At 38.4% G+C, this 21770-nt stretch overlaps 2 protein-coding genes across 3 annotated transcripts; both read left to right on the top strand.

Moving 5' to 3' along the window:
• The first annotated feature begins 2144 nt into the window (after window positions 1-2144).
• On the top strand, window positions 2145-7784 carry gpatch11 (G patch domain containing 11). Its single transcript, XM_048203982.1, has 8 exons — window positions 2145-2316; window positions 3440-3666; window positions 3749-3790; window positions 3866-3986; window positions 4711-4801; window positions 4951-5070; window positions 7465-7546; window positions 7629-7784. Exons 1-8 carry the CDS (start codon window positions 2267-2269, stop codon window positions 7685-7687), a joined length of 792 nt encoding a protein of 263 aa, XP_048059939.1. The 5' UTR covers window positions 2145-2266; the 3' UTR covers window positions 7688-7784.
• A 601-nt stretch (window positions 7785-8385) lies between these two features.
• LOC125276481 (interferon-induced, double-stranded RNA-activated protein kinase-like) lies at window positions 8386-21133 on the top strand. 2 transcript variants are annotated; one of them, XM_048203981.1, is made up of 19 exons: window positions 8386-8700; window positions 8841-8970; window positions 11126-11271; window positions 11408-11543; window positions 11616-11668; window positions 12610-12762; window positions 12842-12974; window positions 13060-13100; window positions 13194-13257; window positions 13338-13372; window positions 13464-13515; window positions 13761-13813; window positions 13903-14022; window positions 14188-14313; window positions 15788-15992; window positions 19516-19653; window positions 20407-20505; window positions 20630-20692; window positions 20851-21133. In XM_048203981.1, exons 1-19 carry the CDS (start codon window positions 8588-8590, stop codon window positions 20965-20967), a joined length of 1977 nt encoding a protein of 658 aa, XP_048059938.1. In that variant the 5' UTR covers window positions 8386-8587; the 3' UTR covers window positions 20968-21133. The 2 variants fall into 2 exon arrangements, with proteins under 2 accessions (XP_048059938.1, XP_048059937.1); XM_048203980.1 differs by having other exon boundaries at window positions 8387-8700; window positions 12604-12762.
• The last annotated feature ends 637 nt before the right edge of the window (window positions 21134-21770 follow it).

The following is a 21770-nucleotide window of genomic DNA, read 5'->3' as shown; positions in this document are numbered from 1 at the left end:
CATGGATGCGATTATTAACGTTACTGTAGTGTGAAGCAGAGCAGGAGCGAGTGTTGTGGAGCTGAACGAGGAGCTGGAGCGATTGATCAACACACGCCTCACGAGCAGCGGGACTTTTATTATGACACAGTCGCCGGCGCCGCTTCCGCTTTTCCGGTCATGAGTATGAGGTAACACAGCTCTGTTTATCATATTAGATACATTTGAGTGTGTTGAAAATAATAACATTTATAACGTCTATAATTATAACGTTACTATGTGCTCGGCTGCTGTGAGACACTGTTACACACTGCAGTAAGATAGATCGATTTTAGAATATCATATTAAATGCAGGATAAATGTTGATAAATGGCATGCAATTTATTTTAAAACGTATTGTATGATGGAGAAAATGCTGCATTACTGTTACTAAAAATAAAGCTGCATCTGATTATGCTGTTAGCTACTTGACAAAATAGTATTTTTCTCTGAGGCATGGTAAAGCATGGTACTCGCAAAAAATCAAGAAAATTGATTTAAACAGTAAGACTAAACGTGTTGAGCTATAAAACAATGATTAGTTTTCTGTCTATAAATATATCAAAACAGTTGTTCTCTTGTCTATTAAAACATGTAAATATTAAAGCATTTTTGGTGTTTCCATAGTTTCTACAAAATAAAACCGGAAACCGAGAGTAACGCGGGTATGACGCAATTGACAGGCGACTCCTCACACGTCCCGCAGCCTTGGTTAAAATTGCCATTTTTTTCACGATTTACAAATAGTTGGAAACATTTGGGATATTGTAAGTACTCAAGTGAGCAAAATATATAACACTGGCATAGTGGTTTTTGGATATTTTACTGCAAAATTCTTACATATTACACCTGTGCAATCCAATGTTGCATATTGATACGAACTCAAAAGTACTCAGTAATACCAGGAACTTGAATAATACAAAAATTATACCAATATTATTGGGCTACATTTATTGCAATTCATGATTTCATTTTAAAGCTCCAATATGTAAGATTTTTGCAGTAAAATATCCAAAGTGTTATATATTTTGCTCAGTTGAGTTGCTCAGTTACAATATCCCAAATGTTTCCAACTATTTGTAAATCATAAGAAAATCTGAATTTTACCAAGGCTCTGGGACGTGTGAGGAGCTGCCTGTCAATGGTGTCATATCCGCGTTACCCTCGGTTTCCGGTTTTATTTAGAAGAAAACACTATTTTTTTCAAGTAGCTAAGTAATACAGCATCTTCTCCATCATACAATACGTTTTAAAATTAATTGCATGCCATTTATCAACACAAGCCATCCAGCATATGATATTCTAAAATCGATCTAGATTACTGCAGTGTGCAACAGTGTCTCACAACACATCGACAGACAAGACAGAGCAGGTTAGTTATGATATTAAACAAAGTCCTAGCTTTCAAATTGTGTAATTTTTTAAAGAAATTTGAACAATAAAAACCGTTTCGTGGCTCTTTAATGTGTCGTGACAGGTTGCTGTAGTGCCTCAGCTCAAGCGGCTCATGAACCGATCATCTCTTCCTACTAGTTAATTAATAGCATCAAATAAACATGAATGAACATCAGAAGGAATGTTGTTTCAAACACAGAAAGACGTCAGTACACACCATTTTTCAAGTTCAAGTCCACCAATGTTAATCTGCTAACTCCTGACTGCTTTGTCAGACAAACTCCAGGTGAAGGGTCAATAAAAGTTCCGCTGCTCTCGAGTGTGTCGCGTTCGTCCAGCAGCCTCATTCAGCTCCAACATCACTCGAGTCGGGCCTGCGCTGCTTCATAACATAATCTCATCCATGAACATGATTTCTGCTCAAGTCCCGTCCTGATTCTTTTCCACTGGCAGTGAGGTGAAGACGACATTTCACAAAATTCTGCGCTCAAACTCGGCGTCATCAAGCTACGCATTTGTTTTGAATAGGCGACATCTACCGGCGAATAATTTACATATTGTAGCTTTAAGGGTCTTCCTGTCAACATAACGGTAAATAAACCCCAACCTGCTTTATTTTCTTCAATATATTTCTTTAAAATAAAAATACATATATAAATTTATATTAAAATGTTGGTAGCTAAATGTTTTTCTGTCATTAGGAAGGACAGATCACCGTCTAAATAGGAACCTAATACACTTGCTGCTGCGTTCCAGTCGGACTCATTTACTGTAAGGAACAACAACAGTGATCCAAGGGATTTCATTTCTATTTCAAATATATTTTGTTTTCAATCGTTGATTAATTGCACAGATGGCTGATGATGAAGACGATTACATGTCGGACGCTTTCCTGAACAAAATGTGAGTTTAAATCGTCGTTTTTTGACATGATATCCTGTTATTGTCAGAGTGAGTTTGATGTTTGCTAATGCGTCAGATGTAAACAAACGTGGAGTAACGCTTGTGTTCACGCGCAAGAACATTTTACATGTAAGTTTAAATGTAATGCAGGTTTATTAGATCATTAATCCATGAAAATCTGCGGCGAAAACACATAAAACAGCTCTGAATGATGGTGAAGTGATGCTCACTAAAACAAACCCTTAGGAAAATTAGCCATGGTTTTACTACAAAATAAAACCAATAGATCATGTTTATTGTAGTTAAACAAATTAACCATGATTTTGCTACACTAACCATAGTTTAACCATGGTATTTTTGTAGTAAAACTGTGGTTATACAAATGGTAATCAGTCCGCCAAAAAGACATGGTTACTACACTTTTACTATAATAAAACCATGATTATTATTTTGTAAAGGAAAACATGGTAATGCCATTTTTTGTTATTGGACATGCACCATCTTTGAAGTATAGCATGATTATTTTTTTAAAACATGAAATTAGGGAAAATTTTGGCCGATATGATAACTGATAATTATTTACATTTGAAAGCCGATAACCGATATATTGGCCGATAAATCTACATCAACACTTTTTTATATGATTTTTGAGAGCCTGATTACCAAAACAAAAGTCTCACCATTAAAAGCCATGTCCCAAGCACACAATTATAATGTTCTCATTATAATATTATGTAGCTTATATGACAGACTTGCGCTGCACATGTTGCACTTCCTTTCTGAAGTGATTTTAATCATTTTTCAAGCAATTCAAAACCATCATGGCAGACAGTGCACATCTGAAGGAAATCAGCTCTAATATATATTAGCCAAATTTTCTTATCGGGCCAATAACGATAACATTAAAAATGAACATATATTGGCTAATACCGATATGGTGGCCGATATATCATGCATCCCAGCATGAAATGGGTGTAAACCAGTAAAAGGTGCTAATACAGCAAATAAACACAAATGCTTCAGTTCAGAATTCATCTATTATTCCCAGTTCATCTAGCATACTGTCATCCTAAATAAGACACCGTGTCATATGTGTTGTTTTGACGCTCTCACACATGTACAGCTCAGATGTTCGGCCTGGCGTGCCGATGGTGAAGCGTGTGAAAGATGCCTTGAGAAAGGAGGCAGTGCAGAAGGAGAAGAACACACAGAACCGACAGAAGAGCTTCAGAGAGCAGGAGCGCGAGAGTCGCGAGGCCGCGCTGCAGAGCTCCATAAGCACTCAAAATAAAGGCTTTGCGTTACTGCAGAAGATGGGATATAAAGAAGGACAAGGCCTGGGCAAACAGGGTCAGTGATTGGGACTTTTAAGGGGTCCATTTGCTTTTGAAAAAAATAAAATACCCAGAGTGTAATTGTTTTGTGTTTTCAGGTGCTGGGCGGGTTGAGCCGGTTCCTCTCAACATCAAAACAGGTTGATGGGTGTTTCTGGTTTTGTATTGTTGATGATATAAGCAAGACATTGTTCAGAAACTCTGATGTTTTTCAGACAGAGGCGGCATTGGAATGGAAGAACTCAAGAAGAGGAAAGCAGACGAGGAACTTCAGAATTACCGGAGAAAAGTGCAAATGAAACAACATGTGGAAAAGAAATCACTTGAGGATTTTAGGTATAAACCTACAAATGATATCAAATCAAGCCTTTGTTTTTAACCCTATAAATCATATTTGATACATGAATTTTGCCAATATTATTAAAACTTCACTGTTAAAGGCCTTTTAGTATAATTGTACAAACGTCCTCCTGCAGCTCAAGTCTTTCTGCCATGAAATCTGCACTGATTTTTATCAAGTAAACAGAATAACTTTGATATTGTTAGTAATATTTCAACTGAACTGAAGCGACTTCGGTTTATTTGATTATCCAGACATCATTTATTAGAAAAATCATTAGTACCAAATATTATCCTCAGGCCTTTGAGGAAGGTTTATTTGTTCATCTCTCAATCATCATGGTATTGCATTGCATTATAAGTTTTAAAACTACAGAGCTTTGATCATAAAACTAAGTATTTAAAAATAATCTTACTAAGATATATATTATTAGCAGATATTTGATATTTATATGCATTTTATGAAAGTAGTCTGCTATACTGTTATAAGTATCTCATTGATTTACAAGCATCAGAATTTCATCTTACTTTTTGTCCATATAAATATCAGCATCTGCAGCAAACCGAGGTGTTTTTCCTCCACTTCTTCCTCACTATATCATATTATATGAGCCGTAAAAGAAAAAACACAAATGCAAACTTTTTTTGTGTGTGTGTTCAATAAGATTTCTTGTGTCAGGCTTTAATGTTCTCTGTGTCTTGGATACGGTCTTTATTACAGAGTGCGTAAGAGAACCGAAAGAGAAGAGCGTCAAACACAGAGCGACCTGTGGAAGAGCCAGCGGGCCTGTGAACAGCTGGACAGCCAGAAGGTCATTACAATAAAGACTTCATCTTGAGGATTGAATCTGAGTTTGAAAATATTTGCATGAATGGAAAAGAGGCTTTTCTGGATTCCATATAATCAAGAATCTCCAAACTCATGATTCGCTCGTCTGCTGTAACAATTCTTCTTTTTTAGGGCATCACTGCTCCCAGAGACAGCTGGTACTGGCCTGAAGTAGTGAAAGACGAGGAAGAAGAGGAGGAGGAAGAGGAAACAAAACCTGAAGGAAGTGACGATGAGGAGGAGGAACTAACAGTGAGTTGCACCTCAAACCTGCATTTACAACACTTTCATTGCTAATAAACTGGTTTGGGGGGGGAATGTTTTAATAATTTGTCTTCCATTAACTCTGAATGTTTGAGCTTGATGAAAGAGATATTGAGAAAATGCAAATGACATTATTTGTTTTTGTCTGTCATGCTGTATAAACAAAATCAAATGACGTACCAACAAAGAGAATATGTAACATAGCAGACGACAACTAATAAAGAGAGATATGACACATAAAGCATAACAAAACAAACATAAAGACGCTGCTTTGCTGGCTGCCTCAAAAGTCTGTCATCTTCTCCATTCTCCTCCTTATTGGGGTCTTTTATCTGCCAATTTCAATCCGCTAACTGATGAACATGTGCGTCAACCTAAGAGAAAGAGAGCATGTCTGTACTCGTGGAGATAGAGAAACGCCAAAGTAAACAAGGGAAGGACAACAGAAAGAATAAGCATGAAACACAGACTAAACCACCTGACTGTGGCTACAGAATCGACCTGAGCCTTTTGCAGCATTTCTTTAAATGCTCAGACCAAGACAAAACATTTTCCAAATGGAGGTATGAACTAGCAATAGAAATTTGCATTAAATTGTTAGTTCACCCAAAAATGAAATTTCTGTCATTAATTACTCACCCTCATGTCGTTCCACACCTGTAAGACCTTCGTTCATCTTCAGAACACAAATTAAGATATTTTTGATGAAATCCGATGGCTCAGTGAGGCCTGCATTGACAGCGAGATAATTAACACTTTCAATGCCCCGAAAGCTACTAAAGACATATTTAAAACAATCATGCGACTACAGTGATTCAACATTAATGTTATGAAGCGACAAGAATACTTTTTGTGCACCAAAAAAAAAAAAGACTTTATTCAACAATATCTAGTGATGGGCGACTTCAAAACACTGCTTCATGAAGCTTCAAAGCTTTACCAATCTTTTGTTTCGAATCAGTGATTCGGAGCGTGCATCAAACTCCACGTGATTCCAGTAAAGGAGACTTCGTCACGTCATAAGTGTTTTGAAACGTTTCGAAATTTCAATGGTTTGCATTACTTTGGCAGTTGTTTGATACGCGCTCCGAACCACTGATTCAAAGCTTCGAAGCTTCATGAAGCAGTGTTTTGAAATCGCCTAGATATTGTTGAATTAATAAAGTTATTTAGTTTTTTTGGTGCACAAAAAGTATTCTCGTCACTTCATAACATTAAGATTGAACCACTGTAGTCACATGAACTGTTTTAAATATGTCTTTAACACTTTCAAATGTCCAGAAAGCTACTAATTTACTTGCTGGCAATTAGGCCTCATCAGATTTCATCAAAAATATCTTAAAAGTACTAAAGAGGATGTTTTGTTTTATACATTTTTGCAATATTACTTGAAACTGTCTTTACTAACTGATAAAAGACTATTTATTAGGTGCACGAGGTAGGGCCTTAAAAACATCAGCCAATCGTTTACGCGATCATCGCATAAACGATTGGCCCTCTGGCTTGTCAATCACTGCTGTGACGTTCCTTGTGAGAGACGAGCGCGGCTGCGCGCTCCAGTAACTTTCTACACTCCACAGGCGCCGCATGCAATGTTTTTGTCAGGAGACAGGAGTAACAACTGCAGATCATGAGTTACCTGCGGTGAGTCCGACATAATGAATCCACTAACAAGACACAGCGAATGCCGGTGGTAAACACTCGTGTTACAATACTCGTGTACGAGTTTTGGGAGGCGTTCTTACGCATGCGCTCATTTAAAAAACTCACTAACAGTCTTTGGTTTCTCAGTCGACGAAAAGATCCTCTTTAGCACCTTTAATTTGTGTTCTGAAGATGAACGAAGGTCTTACGGGTGTGTAATTAATGACAGAATTTCCATTTTTGGGTGAACTAACCCTTTAATCAAGATCCCAGACCTGGATAGTTTACACCGTACTGAGGGACAGAAGGTAATTTTCATGAAAGACTCTGGGAAATGGCACCCCCTCCACTGTAAGCAAAGTACTTATAAACTCTCTAACTTACAAATACAAGTATTACCTTTTGGTTTGTTTCTCTTGACATGAGGCCATTGTACCAGTTGTACTGAGACATTTGAAATGACTGTTAATTCACTTGCATTGACACAGAACATTATATTCTTTATATAATCATTCTGAGTGAAGAGAAGAGTGGGTAAAGGGAAGGAACAAATGTGAAGGAAAGGTAGAAGGGAAAGAAACATTCCCGCATCTTCACTCTGTGGGGTGTGGAGACAGATGTCTGTGTGTGTTTGTACTGTCTGTATCGCAGGAGAAAAAAGTGTGTATATATATATATATATATATATATATATAATATATATATAGATGTCTAAAGGCTGTTCTCTTTCCTTTACAGCCTTTAGACAAGCTGCAGTTTCTCACCTCGTATTTGCGAGGAGTCCATTTTTACTGCATATGGTGTGGGACGGCGTATAACGGTAAGAGAAGTGTTCATGTATAATGACTGTTTGAGTGGATACATGAATAATAAATAAAACACTGAATGATCTCGTCCCACAGATGAGGAGGATTTGAGCTCAAACTGTCCCGGAGACACGGCAGCAGATCATGACGACTAGAGCAATGATCGGGAACACTTCGTTTTAATTGCATAGCTGTGTTTATTTATGTTTTCCTTTACATTCATTAAATGTTGCATTGATGTTTTGATTATAATTGTGTGTCCATGTTTTGTATAATTGGTGACTTTAATTGTCCTGCCCAACTGAATCTCAAAGTACATTGTGGGGTGGAGTGTGTGACAGTACTATTTATAGATGAACAATAATTGAATAATTAGACTAAAACATATTTAAAGATTCAGAAAGGTTTTGTATAAAACACAAAAATATACGCAGTACGTTCACAAAAATATATAACACATAAAATAAGTTTAAATTACATCAAGTATTGCAAAACATTTTCTTGTTGTGCATTTAGATTCAATTAATGAGGTTTTATTGATTTATCTTTTTCTGGTACTTAAAAATAAAACCTGAAAGATAATATTTTATAAAACTAAATGAAGAAAAAAAAAAATCAAACGTTCTAAAACGTTATTATTTTTTGTAAAATGTTATTTATTATTATTATGCCAGTTAATTTATTTCTGTATGTACGTAATTGAATATACATTTATATAACAATACTTTGTTTCCTGGCAATAAAAAAGGAGATTATTTTTTCAGGTAGGTGTGGCCTATCAACATGAATGACTTCCGATTGGTCAGTCCACTGTGTTGCGATGACGTTGAAGTCCGGAAATCGAAACTTAATCGAACTAAATGATACGAAGAAAAGAAAGTATTCTTGATCTGTGGTGGATGTCAGTCGAAACTGACACTAGTAGTACAGTCACTGTAAACCTGCTATGAAATCACGAGTCTTTTTGTGAATATATGGCGTTCACGTGCTGATCAAGGTAAAGATTGAGTGAAGTTGTGTCACTGTCTTCGTATAGAGTTATTTTTAACTGTGCAATGGAGTCTCTGTCAAGGAATTTTATTTCGCTGCTAAACGAGTACCAGCAGAGGACTAAGTGCACCGTGGAGTATGAGGAGGGATCCAAAGAGGGACCGGATCATAATAAAACGTATGCAAATATTTATTCAGTCAGTATGCATGTAGTGAAGTCTGCTGAGGAACTGTTTATCTGCTGTTTGTGCAAATGATACAAATTAAATGAGTATGACATTATAATGAATTTGTTTCTAATCAAACCTGTCCTATCAGCTTCACTATGAGGGCGATTATAAATGGTCAGCGGTATCCTGATGGCACTGGGAAAACCAAGAAGGAGGCAAAGCAAAGTGCTGCCAAGAACGCCCTTGATGGCATAAAGATCACTCACAATACTGAATCTGTAAGTAAAAATATGTTATATAAGTAACACGCACAAACACACACACGTTGGGTTTTCGTGTTAGCTACACGGCTAACCTGTTCCGGAGCATGTTTTATTCTGAGTTAGAGATGCAAACCAAAACTCGACCAATCAGCTGTGAGTAAAGTGACACGTATCTGATGCAGTAAAGCCACTCCCCCTGTATCTCTCGCTCCAAATTAAATGTTTATAGTGAAAACATTTTAGAGACAAAATTGCTCAACATTTGCTTTTAATTATTCATTATATTTATATTAAATAAATTACAATTATTCATGACATATTAATATAATTAGGTTAAACTTTGCTTTTAAATTAAAATACATATAATACATGCATAATATATTAAGCTTTTAAACAGATTAAGTTTACATGTATTATTTTGAGCTCTTTTTGAAACTATATTAATTATTCTGTCTATTTGTTTGATTCACATGCATTGATATAGTCAGATATTCAGCTGCCTTCTCAAACTTTCACTGCATCAGTGTTTATTTCTGCTTTGTAAATGCGTTTAATTTCATATTTTTCATAACGATCTCTTAATCTTCGGAAGAGACATGAATTGCGCGGCTCTCTCGCGAGAAGTTAATCAAACTGACGTTCTACTGGCTGTTTGCCGCACGTGTCACTCTTTCAGGTGCACGCGCTTTGCAAACTCTGGATTAAAGGGTTAGTTCACCCAAAAATTAAAATTCTGTCATTTATTACTCACCCTCATGCCATTTCACACCCGTAAGACCTCAATCTTCGGAACACAAATTAAGATATTTTTGTTGAAATCCGATGGCTCAGTGAGGCCTGCATTGTCATTTCCTCTCTCAAGATCCATAAAGGTACTAAAAACATATTTAAATCAGTTCATGTGAGTCCAGTGGTTCAATATTAATATTATAAAGCGACGAGAATATTTTTGGTGCACCAAAAAATCAAAATAACGACTTATTTAGTGATGGCTGATTTCAAAACACTGCTTCAGGAAGCATTGGATCATAAATGTATCAGTGTGTCGAATCTGCTGTTCGGAGCGCCAAAGTCACGTGATTTCAGCCGTTTGGCAGTTTGACACTGATTCATTTGTGCTCCGATGCTTTCTGAAGCAGTGTTTTGAAATCAGCCATCACTAAATAAGTAGCTTTTTTTTTTTTTGGCTCACCAAAAATATTCTCGTCGCTTTATAATATTAATATTGAACCACTGTACTCACATGAACTGATTTAAATATGTTTTTAGTACATTAATGGATCTTGAGAGAGGAAGTGTCATTGCTCCCTATGCAGGCCTCACTGAGCCATCGGATTTCAACTAAAATATCTTAATTTGTGTTCCAAAGATCAACGAAGGTCTTACGGGTGTGGAATGATATGAGGTTGAGTAATAAATGACAGAATTTTAATTTTTGGGTGAACTAACCCTTCAAACCTGAGTTGACAGAGAACGTTTATACCGAGCATTGTGCAACAGTTGATCCTGATCTAAAGCAGGTTGGATTTATCTGGATTTGTCAACTCCAAACCTACTCTGAAACTCAGAGTTTGTTCAACTAGCTTCATGCAACAGGCCCACAGATATTAGGCTTGTTCGAGTTAAAGTCAGATCAACTTTATGGTAATGAGCTGTGACGCTGTTTGGCGGCAACCAATCGGAATGTAGAGGTCCTCCGCTTGAGAGGATTCCAGAGAACGCAGTCGTGTAAACTTTGGTTTCGACCAAACAGGTGAAAGTTTCTTATGTTTTCGGATTTTATTTATTCTCCTGTTTTTTATTGAACAATTAATGAATACATCTTTTTATTGGAAATAAATGCCTTTCCAATCTTATACACGATGGAAAAAGAGAGAAGAACAAGTTCGGAAAAAGGCGGATTCGAACCCTGGTCAATTTGCATCAAAACTATCTGCTACATGGGACACTTTACTCCCTACACCACAGTTATTGACAAGTTATAAACGTTTTTTATACTTTTGTTGTTGCATTTGCCAACAAGGTGGGCTATTTGCACTTAGTGTAAATAGATACTCTGATTATTCTAATAGTTTCACGGCTGTGGGGCCCCCCAGATAAGTCGGGGCCCTAGATCATGTATGGAAATTCTGCAGTGTTTAAGAATTAATGTATATGTCTTAAACTACAGGCGGCATCATCTGTTCAGAACATTTCCAACAACATGACTATATCTCATCAGAATTACATATGTTGGCTCAATGAATATTCACAGAAGAGCAAGTTAGTATTCAAGGCCCGTGAGACCACTAAGAGGGATCCAGGAAACTCTACTCAGTGAGTATTCAACACATTTACACACATGCTTCTGATTCACAGTGTCCATCTAGAAAAGAGGGAAGAGTACTTTTTAAATGAAAATTTGCAAGAAATAAAACTTGATTCCAGTCTTCTCTCTTGTCTTTTTTTGTAGATTGTGTACTTATGTCTGTAAGTATGTTTGCGGTGATAGAGAGTTTCCAGAGGCTTATGGAAAAAATAAGAAGGAAGCCAAAGAGGCAGCAGCTTCCCGTGTTTATGAAGAGCTATTCAAAACACAAAATGCAGAGGTAACACAACATCTATCGACTTGGATTGTCTGTATGTATGAGTTTTGTTTGACATTTTATTTTGCATTTAAGGTCCTTGACGAGAACAGCAATAGAGCACAGAGGTCAGAGGTTGCAGCTTGTAGGTAAATAATGAACAACAACATGATTGACAATAATAATAATAATGTCAGACTTTTATCAGTGCTTCTAAACTTCAGGATGCAGACTTTACATCAGACATCAAGTGGATTCAAATGACCCACCACAGAACTGAAATTGTTTATCCTAAAGAGGACATTATTATGCTTCTTTACATTTTCAACTTTTGTTAATGTTGCTGTTTGAGCATGAAAAAACACGGGAGTGTCACTGTTTCTGAACTCCCTGAAACGCCTCCATTGTAGTCTTGAGTTTTCTTTCGGGAACAAACATGTCACAAAATTCCTCATTTCATATGCAGAATAAAGGGGTGGGGCCTGGATGAGTTAGTTAGTAGTTTGTTGAAACTGGTGGTTATGGTAAGGGGCGGGATATTTCCCAAACATACCAATCACAACACACTGCTCCAGCTGACCAATCAGAGCACATCGTGCTTTTCAGAAGGAGGGGCTTCATAGAGACAGGAACTAAACAGAGCGTTACTGACAGACTGGGAAGAGAGGAGCTGCAACAATGGAGAATATGAGGAAAATAATGAACATTCAAGCATCAAAACCTGTTCTAGTTTGAAAATGGGCATAATAGGTCCTCAAACATTTATATATTTATTAAGCCAAAAATTCACAGCTCAAATCGCATTATGTACACAAGCCACGTTTATATTTCCAATACAAGCCACAGTCTAGATAACATGTTTGATTTAACCTTGTGTAGTCTTGGTGGTTTTTGAGAATGAGCACATTTCACAACACCTGTTTATGTTGGCATTTATTTCATTTGATGAGCTACTACTAACTGACATATGCATTTATCAAAAAAAAAAAATTTCCTTGAACTCCCAGTTGGGAACCACTGATTAAATAGGCTCTTTTACTATATTTTGCACATGTTGAGCTGTTTTTTTTCTCTTTTCTTTAAGCACTAGCCTGGACCGTTTGAGTGTAAGTGCTGCTGATGAATCTCAAAGCTCCACGACTGACCACAACTACATTGCGTATCTCAATGACTTCTGCCAGAAAAAAAAACGTGTACGTTATTTCATATTAGTGGAGAAAAGAGGCCCTCCTCACAACCCAGAGTAAGTCTCACACAGGCCATCACATTTCACATGTGTTCAAGTTGAAAAGTAAAACTAACATTTGCATTTGCTTCTTCAGGTTTGTGTATAAAGTTGTCATAGACGGGAAGGAATACCCCGAAGGACAAGGAAAGAGCTCAAAAGAGGCGAAGCAACATGCTGCTCAGAACGCTTGGAGTGAAATTCGTGATCAGATAAGCTGGACCACACAGGCAGGACCCTTCAGAAATTCAGCTATGTGTGTTGTCTAGAAGATGTTAGCGTTGACTAACGCACATGCATATTTTTAATTAACAGAGTCCTGAAGATGACACCTCTTCACAAACCCCAGAGACATTGTAAGTTTAAAAGAATGAAACAACATTATGTTGTGCATATAATATATAATGATATAAAGATGCATTGCAGTTCACTGTTAATCTGTTTCATAGTAAACCTGAGGATGCACGACTCTCATCAAACAGCTCGGCTGAAACTCCCATGGCCATAAGTGCTGTAAGTCCAGTCTATGCTGACTATATTAGCATTAATATACAAGAGGCTATCAGTTCATGTTTTTATATTTTAACTTGCAGCCTGTGAGCCAACTGGATGTGAAGCCGAAAATAAAGTACGCTTTTACAGATTTCACATGTTTATGTACATAAATTTTTTTCTTATCATTGATGACATAAATAACATGCTACACTATTTTTTTATAGATTGGCAGCAAATTTTCTTCAGTCACCAAATGGCCTGGCCCAGGGTAAAGAGGTATTGAAATATTAATAAGTTCTGCATAACATTATGTGCCATTGGCTTAACTAAAAAGTGGAACGAAATGAAGTAATCTGTGAAGATGAGTTACATTTTATGTGACTAAAAAGAAATGTTTAAGGAAGCACAATGTATGTGAGGTTTGGATTGCGTATGTTCTGCTTCATTAAATGAATATCCTTCATAAAGTAGAGGTTGTAAAATTTACGAGAATGTAAAATGAGACCGATGCAAATCCACAGAAATCAGCAAAGCCATCTGGAGGTCAAACTTCAAACCAAGCTATAAAGTCAAGGTAAATAAAACTTTTTTTTCTTTGTGCCAATTAGCATATTTTTTTCCCAATAGAAATCCATTGTTTTGAAGTTATGTTCATCTCTATAGGTTTTTAGAAGACTTTGACTCAATAAATCCGATTGGCATTGGTTCCTTCGGACGGGTTTTCAAGGCAAGACGAAAACTGGAGAACAAATATTATGCTGTGAAGATAGTGAAGAGTAGAGAGTAAGTAAAATAAAATCTTTATTATCTTTATGTAATTTGATTGGCTGTGTGAGACTTTAATTGCTTGTATGCATATGATGTCCAAAAAAGACAACAGCAATATACCTTTATTTTTGTACTGCATCTACAGAATATAATTTGATTATATATATTGTGTATCCCAAGAAAAGCTTGTCGTGAGGTTGATGCTTTGTCTCGTTTAAACAACGCCAACATCGTCCGCTACTACACGGCTTGGGAAGAGGACAAGGCGTACATACACAAGTCTTCAGGGAGCAGCAACTTCTCAGAGTAATTCAGCAAACACAACTCATTCTAAAACAAACAAGGTCCTGCATGAAAAAGTGTTTCACAAATACTCAACACAGTAGCAGAATTAACTGACCAGTTGAATAGTCATGCACTCCCTATTTTTCAACTAACATTAACATGTACACTGATGAGTCAAAACATAATGACCAGTCACAGGTGAAGCAAATATTTTTGATCATTTCCTAACAAGGCCGCATATTAAGGTCTTGGTAGATTAGATGGTCAGCAAACAATCAGGCGACTGGGTCAGATTAAGGCTAAAGGTTTGCTCTTGGTCAGCAGTGGTGAGAATTTTGTCGATCGAACAGTTGTCCGAGAAGGGACAAACCACAAACTGGCGACAAGGTGTTGTGCTCCCAAGCCTCATCGATACATGAGAGCTACTGTCTGGTCCGAGCCAACAGAAGGTCTACAAACTTTTAATGATGGTTATGGGAGGAATGTCTCACTCACAGTCCACGCTTTATATGGGGCTGTGTAGCCACAGACAAATCAGAGAGCCTATGATGACCCATGTCCACTGTTGAAAGTGCCTACAATGGGCACGCGAGCATCAAAACTGGACCTTGCAGCAGTGGAAGAAGGTTTGCTTGGTCCGATGAGTCCTGTTTTCTTTTACATCACATGGACGGCAGTGTACAAGTGTGGCGTTTACCTGGGGATGTGTTAGCAGCAGGATGCACTGTGGGACCAGGGTTGCCAGGTTTTCACAACAAAACCCACCCAATTGCTACTTAAAGCTACCCCAAAACATTCCGGGGGGTGGGGGTAAAATCCTGTTTTTTTAGTGGGGTTCTCATGGTAAAATTCACATTCCAGGGTCTAAATATCATGTTATTTGGGGTTGCCTCAACCCGCAGACAAAAAAAAAAACAACCGGCAGCAACAGTGTAAAAGTAGCTCAATTCTGCCGGAAAACCGTGGAATTGGCAACACTTTGTGGGACGACGACAAGCTGCTGGAGGGAGTGTGATGCTCTGGGCAATGTTTTGTTGGGAAACAGCTTCCTGACACTGGTATTCCCTGGTGGACGTGGCCTCTTTCAGCCAGATAATGCAGTCTGCCACACTGCACACATTGTTCAGGAATGGTTTGAGGAACATGATGAAGAGTTCAAGGTGTTGCTCTGGCCTCAAAATTCCCCAGATCTCAGTCCAATTGAGCATCTATGGCATGTGCTGGACCAACAAGGAGGTCTCCACCTTGCAACTTACAGGACTTGAAGAATTTGCTGCTAATGTCTTGGTGCCAGGAATCACAGGACACCTTAAGGGCTTTTGTAGAGTCCATGTCACAGCGGGTCGCTGCTGTTTTGGCAGCACGTGGAAGACCAACAGCATATTAGGCATGTGGTCATAATGTTTTGGCTCAATGGTGTATACCTGTTTTGGACTTGAAACCACACATCAAAAGCATTTGTTTTGCTGAAAATCCATGTATCTGTTGGCTTTAGTTCTGGCAGTGGCTCAGGGACAAAGTTCCTTTACATTCAGATGGAGCTTTGTGAGGGAGACACGCTGCGTGCCTGGATTGCTGAAAGGAACTTTACAAATAAACATTTCCCAGAGAGGAAAGCAGACGCATCACGGATCAGCAGGCAGGTGCTGACGGCTGTGGAGTACATTCACTCTAAAGGCTTGATCCACAGAGACCTGAAGGTGAGCACCTCGCTAAAATGAGCTTACATCAGGCTCGGGCAGAACTGACAATTAAAGGGTTACTTCACTTTAAAATGAAAATTACCCCAAGCTTTACTCACCCTCAAGCCATCCTAGGTGTAAATGACTTTCTTCTTTCTGATGAACACTGTAACGTAGTTCGTAAGTATGGGAAGGAGGAGGCGGGATCCGGCGAACATTCAAACAATAATCTTTAATAAATAAACAAAGATCAAAACGAGAGTAATGCCGGCAGACATCTGCGAGGGTCCACACAAACATAATAAAACATAAAATAAAATCCAGGCCTGGTCCTCTCTCATCCTTCACTGTCGTTGCTCCTCCTTTTATGCTTCCGGAGCTCCTCCATGAGAGACTCAAGGCCAGTGCGCCTCGCAGGTGGAGCTCGTTAACTCTCGCGTCACCGGCCTCGCACCGTTCCCTCACGGCTCTTGCCCGCCCTGCTCGCCACATACCCCCATCGCCCCTCGCAGGCCGGGGGTACTCCCGAGACTGCGCTCTACTCCCCCCCGGGGCTCTTGGCGGCCGCAGCACCTGGGGGTAAGGACAGACGAGACGAGAGAAAGGAGACAGAAGCAAGGGGAGCGACAGGACGAGAGAGGGGAGAGAGGAAAAAGAGAGAGAAAAAAAAAAGTCTTGGTCCGGTTCACGGACACACTGCCGCTCGGTCCTCAGCCAGCCGAGAGGCTCTTCCTCGCGGTGCCATGCGATGGCACTGGACGCTCGGTGGACGGCCCGATCCTCGACTGCCTCCTGGCGGCCGGCGATGGCTCCTCCGGCTGAGGGCAGCCGGCAGCGAGTCCGCCGTCCCCTGCTCCTCCCCTTCATGGCGGATGGTAGCAGGCTCCGGCCCACGGCGGACGACGGCAACTCCTCCACTCCCTCCTGGACGGCAGCCACCCCACCTCGTCCCAGGAGCACGGCATCCGGGTCTCAGTCCCACCTGTCACAAGGCTTCAGCACCACCGCCTCGGGCAGCCTCTCGCGGTCTTCATTCCCGCACTGCCCGAACTCCGCAGCACCGCGATCCCCCTCAGCAACGAGGGCTCTCCAACAGCATGTCCCTCCTTCCTCCCAGGTTTCGGCACCAATGTAACGTAGTTCGTAAATATGGGAAGAAGGAGGCGGGAACTGGCGAACATTCAAACAATAATCTTTAATAAAATAAACAAAGAACAAAACGAAAGTATTGGCGGCAGACCCTCGTGGACGTCTGCCGGCCACACAAACATAATAAAACATAAAATAAAGTCCAGGCCTGGTCTTCTCTCGTCCTTCACTGTCGTCGCTCCTCCTTTTATGCTTCCGGAGCTCCTCCGTGAGAGACTCAAGGCCGGTGCCGCTCGCAGGTGGAGCTTGTTAACTCTCGCGTAACCGGCCTCGCGCCGTTCCCTCACGGCTCTCGCCCGCCCTGCAATTGGAGTTATATTAATAACACAATTGGAGTTATATTAATAAATATCTTGACCCGTCTGAGCTTTATAATGGGAGTGAACGGGGCCAATGAGTATGAGCTGAAGAAGGTGCATTCATCCATCTTAAATGTACTCCACATGGGGTTAATAAAGGCCTTCTGAAGCAAAGCAGTGCATTTGTGTAATAAAAATATCTATATTTAACAAGCTTCGCTTCAGAAGGCCTTTATTATTATTGGTGGTCCCGTTCACTGCCATTATAAAGCTTGGATGCGTCAGGATATTTATTAATATAACTCTGATTGTGTTCATCAGAAAGTCATATACACCTAGGATGGCTTGAGGGTAAGTACCCACACAGCAAAAGGACTCCGTGGCGGATCGAATCCGGAATGTATCCGCGAACGGACCCGTATCGCGCTGCATCCGCGATTAAAAGCTTACCTCCGCGGCGGGTCAGTTTGGGACCCGCAAATTGATACAACCATTAAAGTAAAGGCGCGTGCTTGTCCAAGGATCCGACATGGGTCCCCTCAGGATCCGCTGATTGGCGGTAGAATTTACGGCGCCACCCGGAGGCGGAGCTGATCCTCTGTGCGGTGCCAAAACTAATGTGACAGTCACGCGGGTTTGGCGACTTGAATGCGGATCTGCCTAGGAGTCTGTGGGTAAATCTTGGGGTAATTTTCATTTTAAAGTGAACTAATCCTTTAAAGGGTTAGTTCATCCAAAAATTTAATTTCTGTCATTAATTACTCACCCTCATGTCATCCCAAGCCCGTCAGCAGTGATGGGAATAATGACGTTATAAATAACGGTGTTACTTTTTACGGCGTCCGTAACGAGTAATCAAACAAATTACTTTTTCCCCCGTTACAACGCTGTTACCGTTACTGACATTAAAATGCGGCGTTACTATAATTGAGCTCACTGAAGCGGTTTTCATCCGAGTAGGCTCTCTCTTAGCCATAGGACCTGCAAAGTTTTTCTCTGGTGTGTGTTGGGCTGGGACACATGCAAACTGATGATGATTGGTGTGTGACTAGAGATGATAGACCTGCAAAGTGTTTTGTTGTAAAGAAATAGTACAGGTTAGTCATACAGAAATAGAGAGAGAATGCACATTTCATTCAGATTACATAATCAGAGTAGCCTATTTCTTTTCATTTTGAATTATTTTGTTTAAAAGTAAACATTTCAAGCTTTCTATAGATATGTTTCTCATGTGAGGCAATCAGTCTATATGCTGAGTTTCGGTTCATTTGTCCTATAAAACGCGATCCAGATCCCATCAGGGGCCACGGCGCCTCCATGTCATGATTATATTGTCTGCTATATTTGCTTCTTATTTATTAAACCCAGGCAATTGGTTGATGAAATATTGATTAAAATTACGATTCTTTAAAGAAAGGCTTTCTGCAAAACAAAATTAATGAAGTGGTCAAAATCATGTCTGACCCAATGCATGTCTCCCGATATATTGCGCATCTTATTATGTTTTCTATCTTACTCATGCTGTTCACTTTTTATAATCAAATAGATGAATTTAAAAAATAACATTATAATAGGCCTATTTAAACATAAACATGAAATGTTTTTTTAATGGCTACCAACACGTGTAGTAGGCTACATACAGAGAAATTTCATGTCGTGCGCAACAGCGGATCATGAGTCACGAGTCGGATCAACAATAATTTATGTTTAGAATTATATTTAATATTAGGGGCATCCAAGTTATTTGACATATTTGATTTTTTTTTTTTTTTTTTAAGTAACGCAATAGTCACTTTCCCTGGTAATTAGTTACTTTTATAATGATGTAACTCAGTTACTAACTCAATTACTATTTGTGAGAAGTAACTAGTAACTATAACTAATTACTTTTTTAAAGTAAGGTGCCCGCGTTTACATCTTCATTTATTATATTTCGGTTTACATTTATTTCATTTCAAGTAACGGAAATGTTTTTGCGATTTAATGATATTAACCCTGATTTGAAATGAAAAGGAGTTCCCAATTCATGGTTTCACCTACAACCCTGATTTGCACACTGTTTTAATTACTTTTTTTCTGTTTCTTTGTTTCAGCCTGCAAACATAATGTTTAGCAGTGAGGGAGGAGTAAAGGTTGGAGACTTCGGCCTTGTGACTGTAGCAGAAAATGATGAGCGACTGCTGGAACGGACTATAGACACAGGATCCCCTTTATACATGGCCCCAGAGCAGGTGAGTCAGGAGGCATACATTGAAATATGAACCCTGTTCACAACCCATTTTACCTCTGTAATTTTATGCTTTTCCAAGTAAAATGGATATAAAATGAAAAATGAAAATATGCATGAGAACTTGATTTTATCCATTGGGAATTGATTGTGACAAGTGGACGTCACATGACAGAATGGTGTTGGTTAGAGGTCAGAGATTTGGAAAAATTAGAGAGAAAGTCATTTCAGAGGCATTTTTCAAAACAATCATTAGGAATATTGGTCACTGGTAAATCATGCACACTAAGATCAGGAATGTGCACAAAGTATATTTTGATTTCATGTTATTGATTGTTTCATGTATAATGATTTATTCAATGTTTAACTCTTTCCCCGCCAGCATTTTCTAAAAAAAGCCCCTAGAATATTTATTTGTTATATGAATATCTGAATGTACAATATATCAAAAGAAAGAAGAGAGCTTTTAAACAAAAAGAACGAGAACATTTTGTTCTAGCTTCATGCATTCTTTTTTTTTTTATCAGCACTGTGTGGATAAGTTTCATAAAAAAAGCTAAATTTTGAACAAAAAGCTGAGAAAATTGTGTTTTTGACTGAAACAGCTGCCTGAGAGGCATTTCAAAGATGGCTGCTGAGTGAAATTACTTGCCTTAAAGGCACTTTGCAGAAAATTACAGTTAATGGCAGGGAAAAAGTTAAATGCCTTTTTGCATCGGTTCCTAATGTTTTTCATTGTTTTAAACTAAATATTTAGGTGACTAAATCCTATGACAAAAAGGTGGATATTTACGCTCTAGGTCTCATATACTTTGAGCTTCTCAGGAAATTTGACACGATGGCAGAAAAGGACAAGGTTTGATTCATCTTTTATTCCTTTATATAATAATACAATCCATGTATTCATTTGTGTTTGAACTTTAGGTATCTGAATTACTATTAAAATTTTTTTTAATTTTTTTTTAATTTGTGACTTTTAGATTTGGCATGATGTAAGAATTAGGAATTTTCCAACAGATTTCTCCCAGCAATACAGATTTGAAGTGAGTGTAATTTCATAATGGAAGATGTTGAAATGCAGCATGCTTTTTAACATGCTGAAATTATCAATCAGTTTATCGATCAGTTATTTTAAATATTATCACTTATCTAACATGTTGTCTCATTTTTCACTGTGTTTTGTTTGATGCTGATGAAACAGGCAATGCTCGTAAGGCGAATGTTGAGTCCCAGTCCTGGAGACAGACCAAACGCCACAGATCTGATCAAAAAGATGCAATATTATCTGGAAACAGATAAAGACATCAAGATGTTCTGATGCTTATATTTAAGGCAAAGCATTTAGCAGATTCTACTATAAAGCAACTTACAAAAAGTGCTTTAGATTCAGACTGACACAGTCAGCAGAAGGCAAGTGTGCAATTTAATCTATAAAGCAACTTTATGGAAGTAAATTAATGCCAAATTTTATCGAAAAAAAAACTTGTTGAATTGCACTAATTGAAAAAAATATGCATTACATTAACTGTGCTTGCATTTAGATGCATTGTATTTTTAAGGCTTGCATTTTTATGGGCTGAAATTCAACATGGTCGTATATTAAGCTGTGAATATTTCAATTCAAAACATTTCACACACTGCTTCACCAGCAGGTGCCGCTAGCGGCTGTTGACAAAGACCAAAGCAACAGTTAGAAACAGGTCATTCATTCATTCATTAAAACGGATTTACAGAAATAGAGCAAGCGGTAAGTGAATGTGTGATGATTATCAAGGCCAGTATAAATGCAGAAAAGCTGATAAAGACAGCGCATTTGTAAAGTGAAATAAAATGGACAGAAAATTGCTAGTCGAATTTTATAGGTTGTATTTTTAAACAGAATTAATGTTTTATAAGTGAAATCTGAAAGGTGAATATAAATTATTGAATTTTTAATAATGAAAATGTGTGTGAAATGTTTTGAATTGAAATATTCACAGCTTAAATATACGACCATGTTGAATTTCAGCCCATAAAAATGCAAACTTTAAAAATACAATGTATCAAAATGCAAGCACAGTTAATGTAATGCATATTTTTTTTCAATTAGTGCAATTCAACAAGCTTTTTATTTCAAAAACA

The sequence above is a fragment of the Megalobrama amblycephala genome, linkage group LG10 (genome assembly GCF_018812025.1).
Source record: "Megalobrama amblycephala isolate DHTTF-2021 linkage group LG10, ASM1881202v1, whole genome shotgun sequence".
Lineage (NCBI taxonomy): Eukaryota > Metazoa > Chordata > Actinopteri > Cypriniformes > Xenocyprididae > Megalobrama > Megalobrama amblycephala.
Note: the sequence above shows the minus strand (reverse complement) of the source record. Positions and strands in the feature narration are given on the sequence as shown.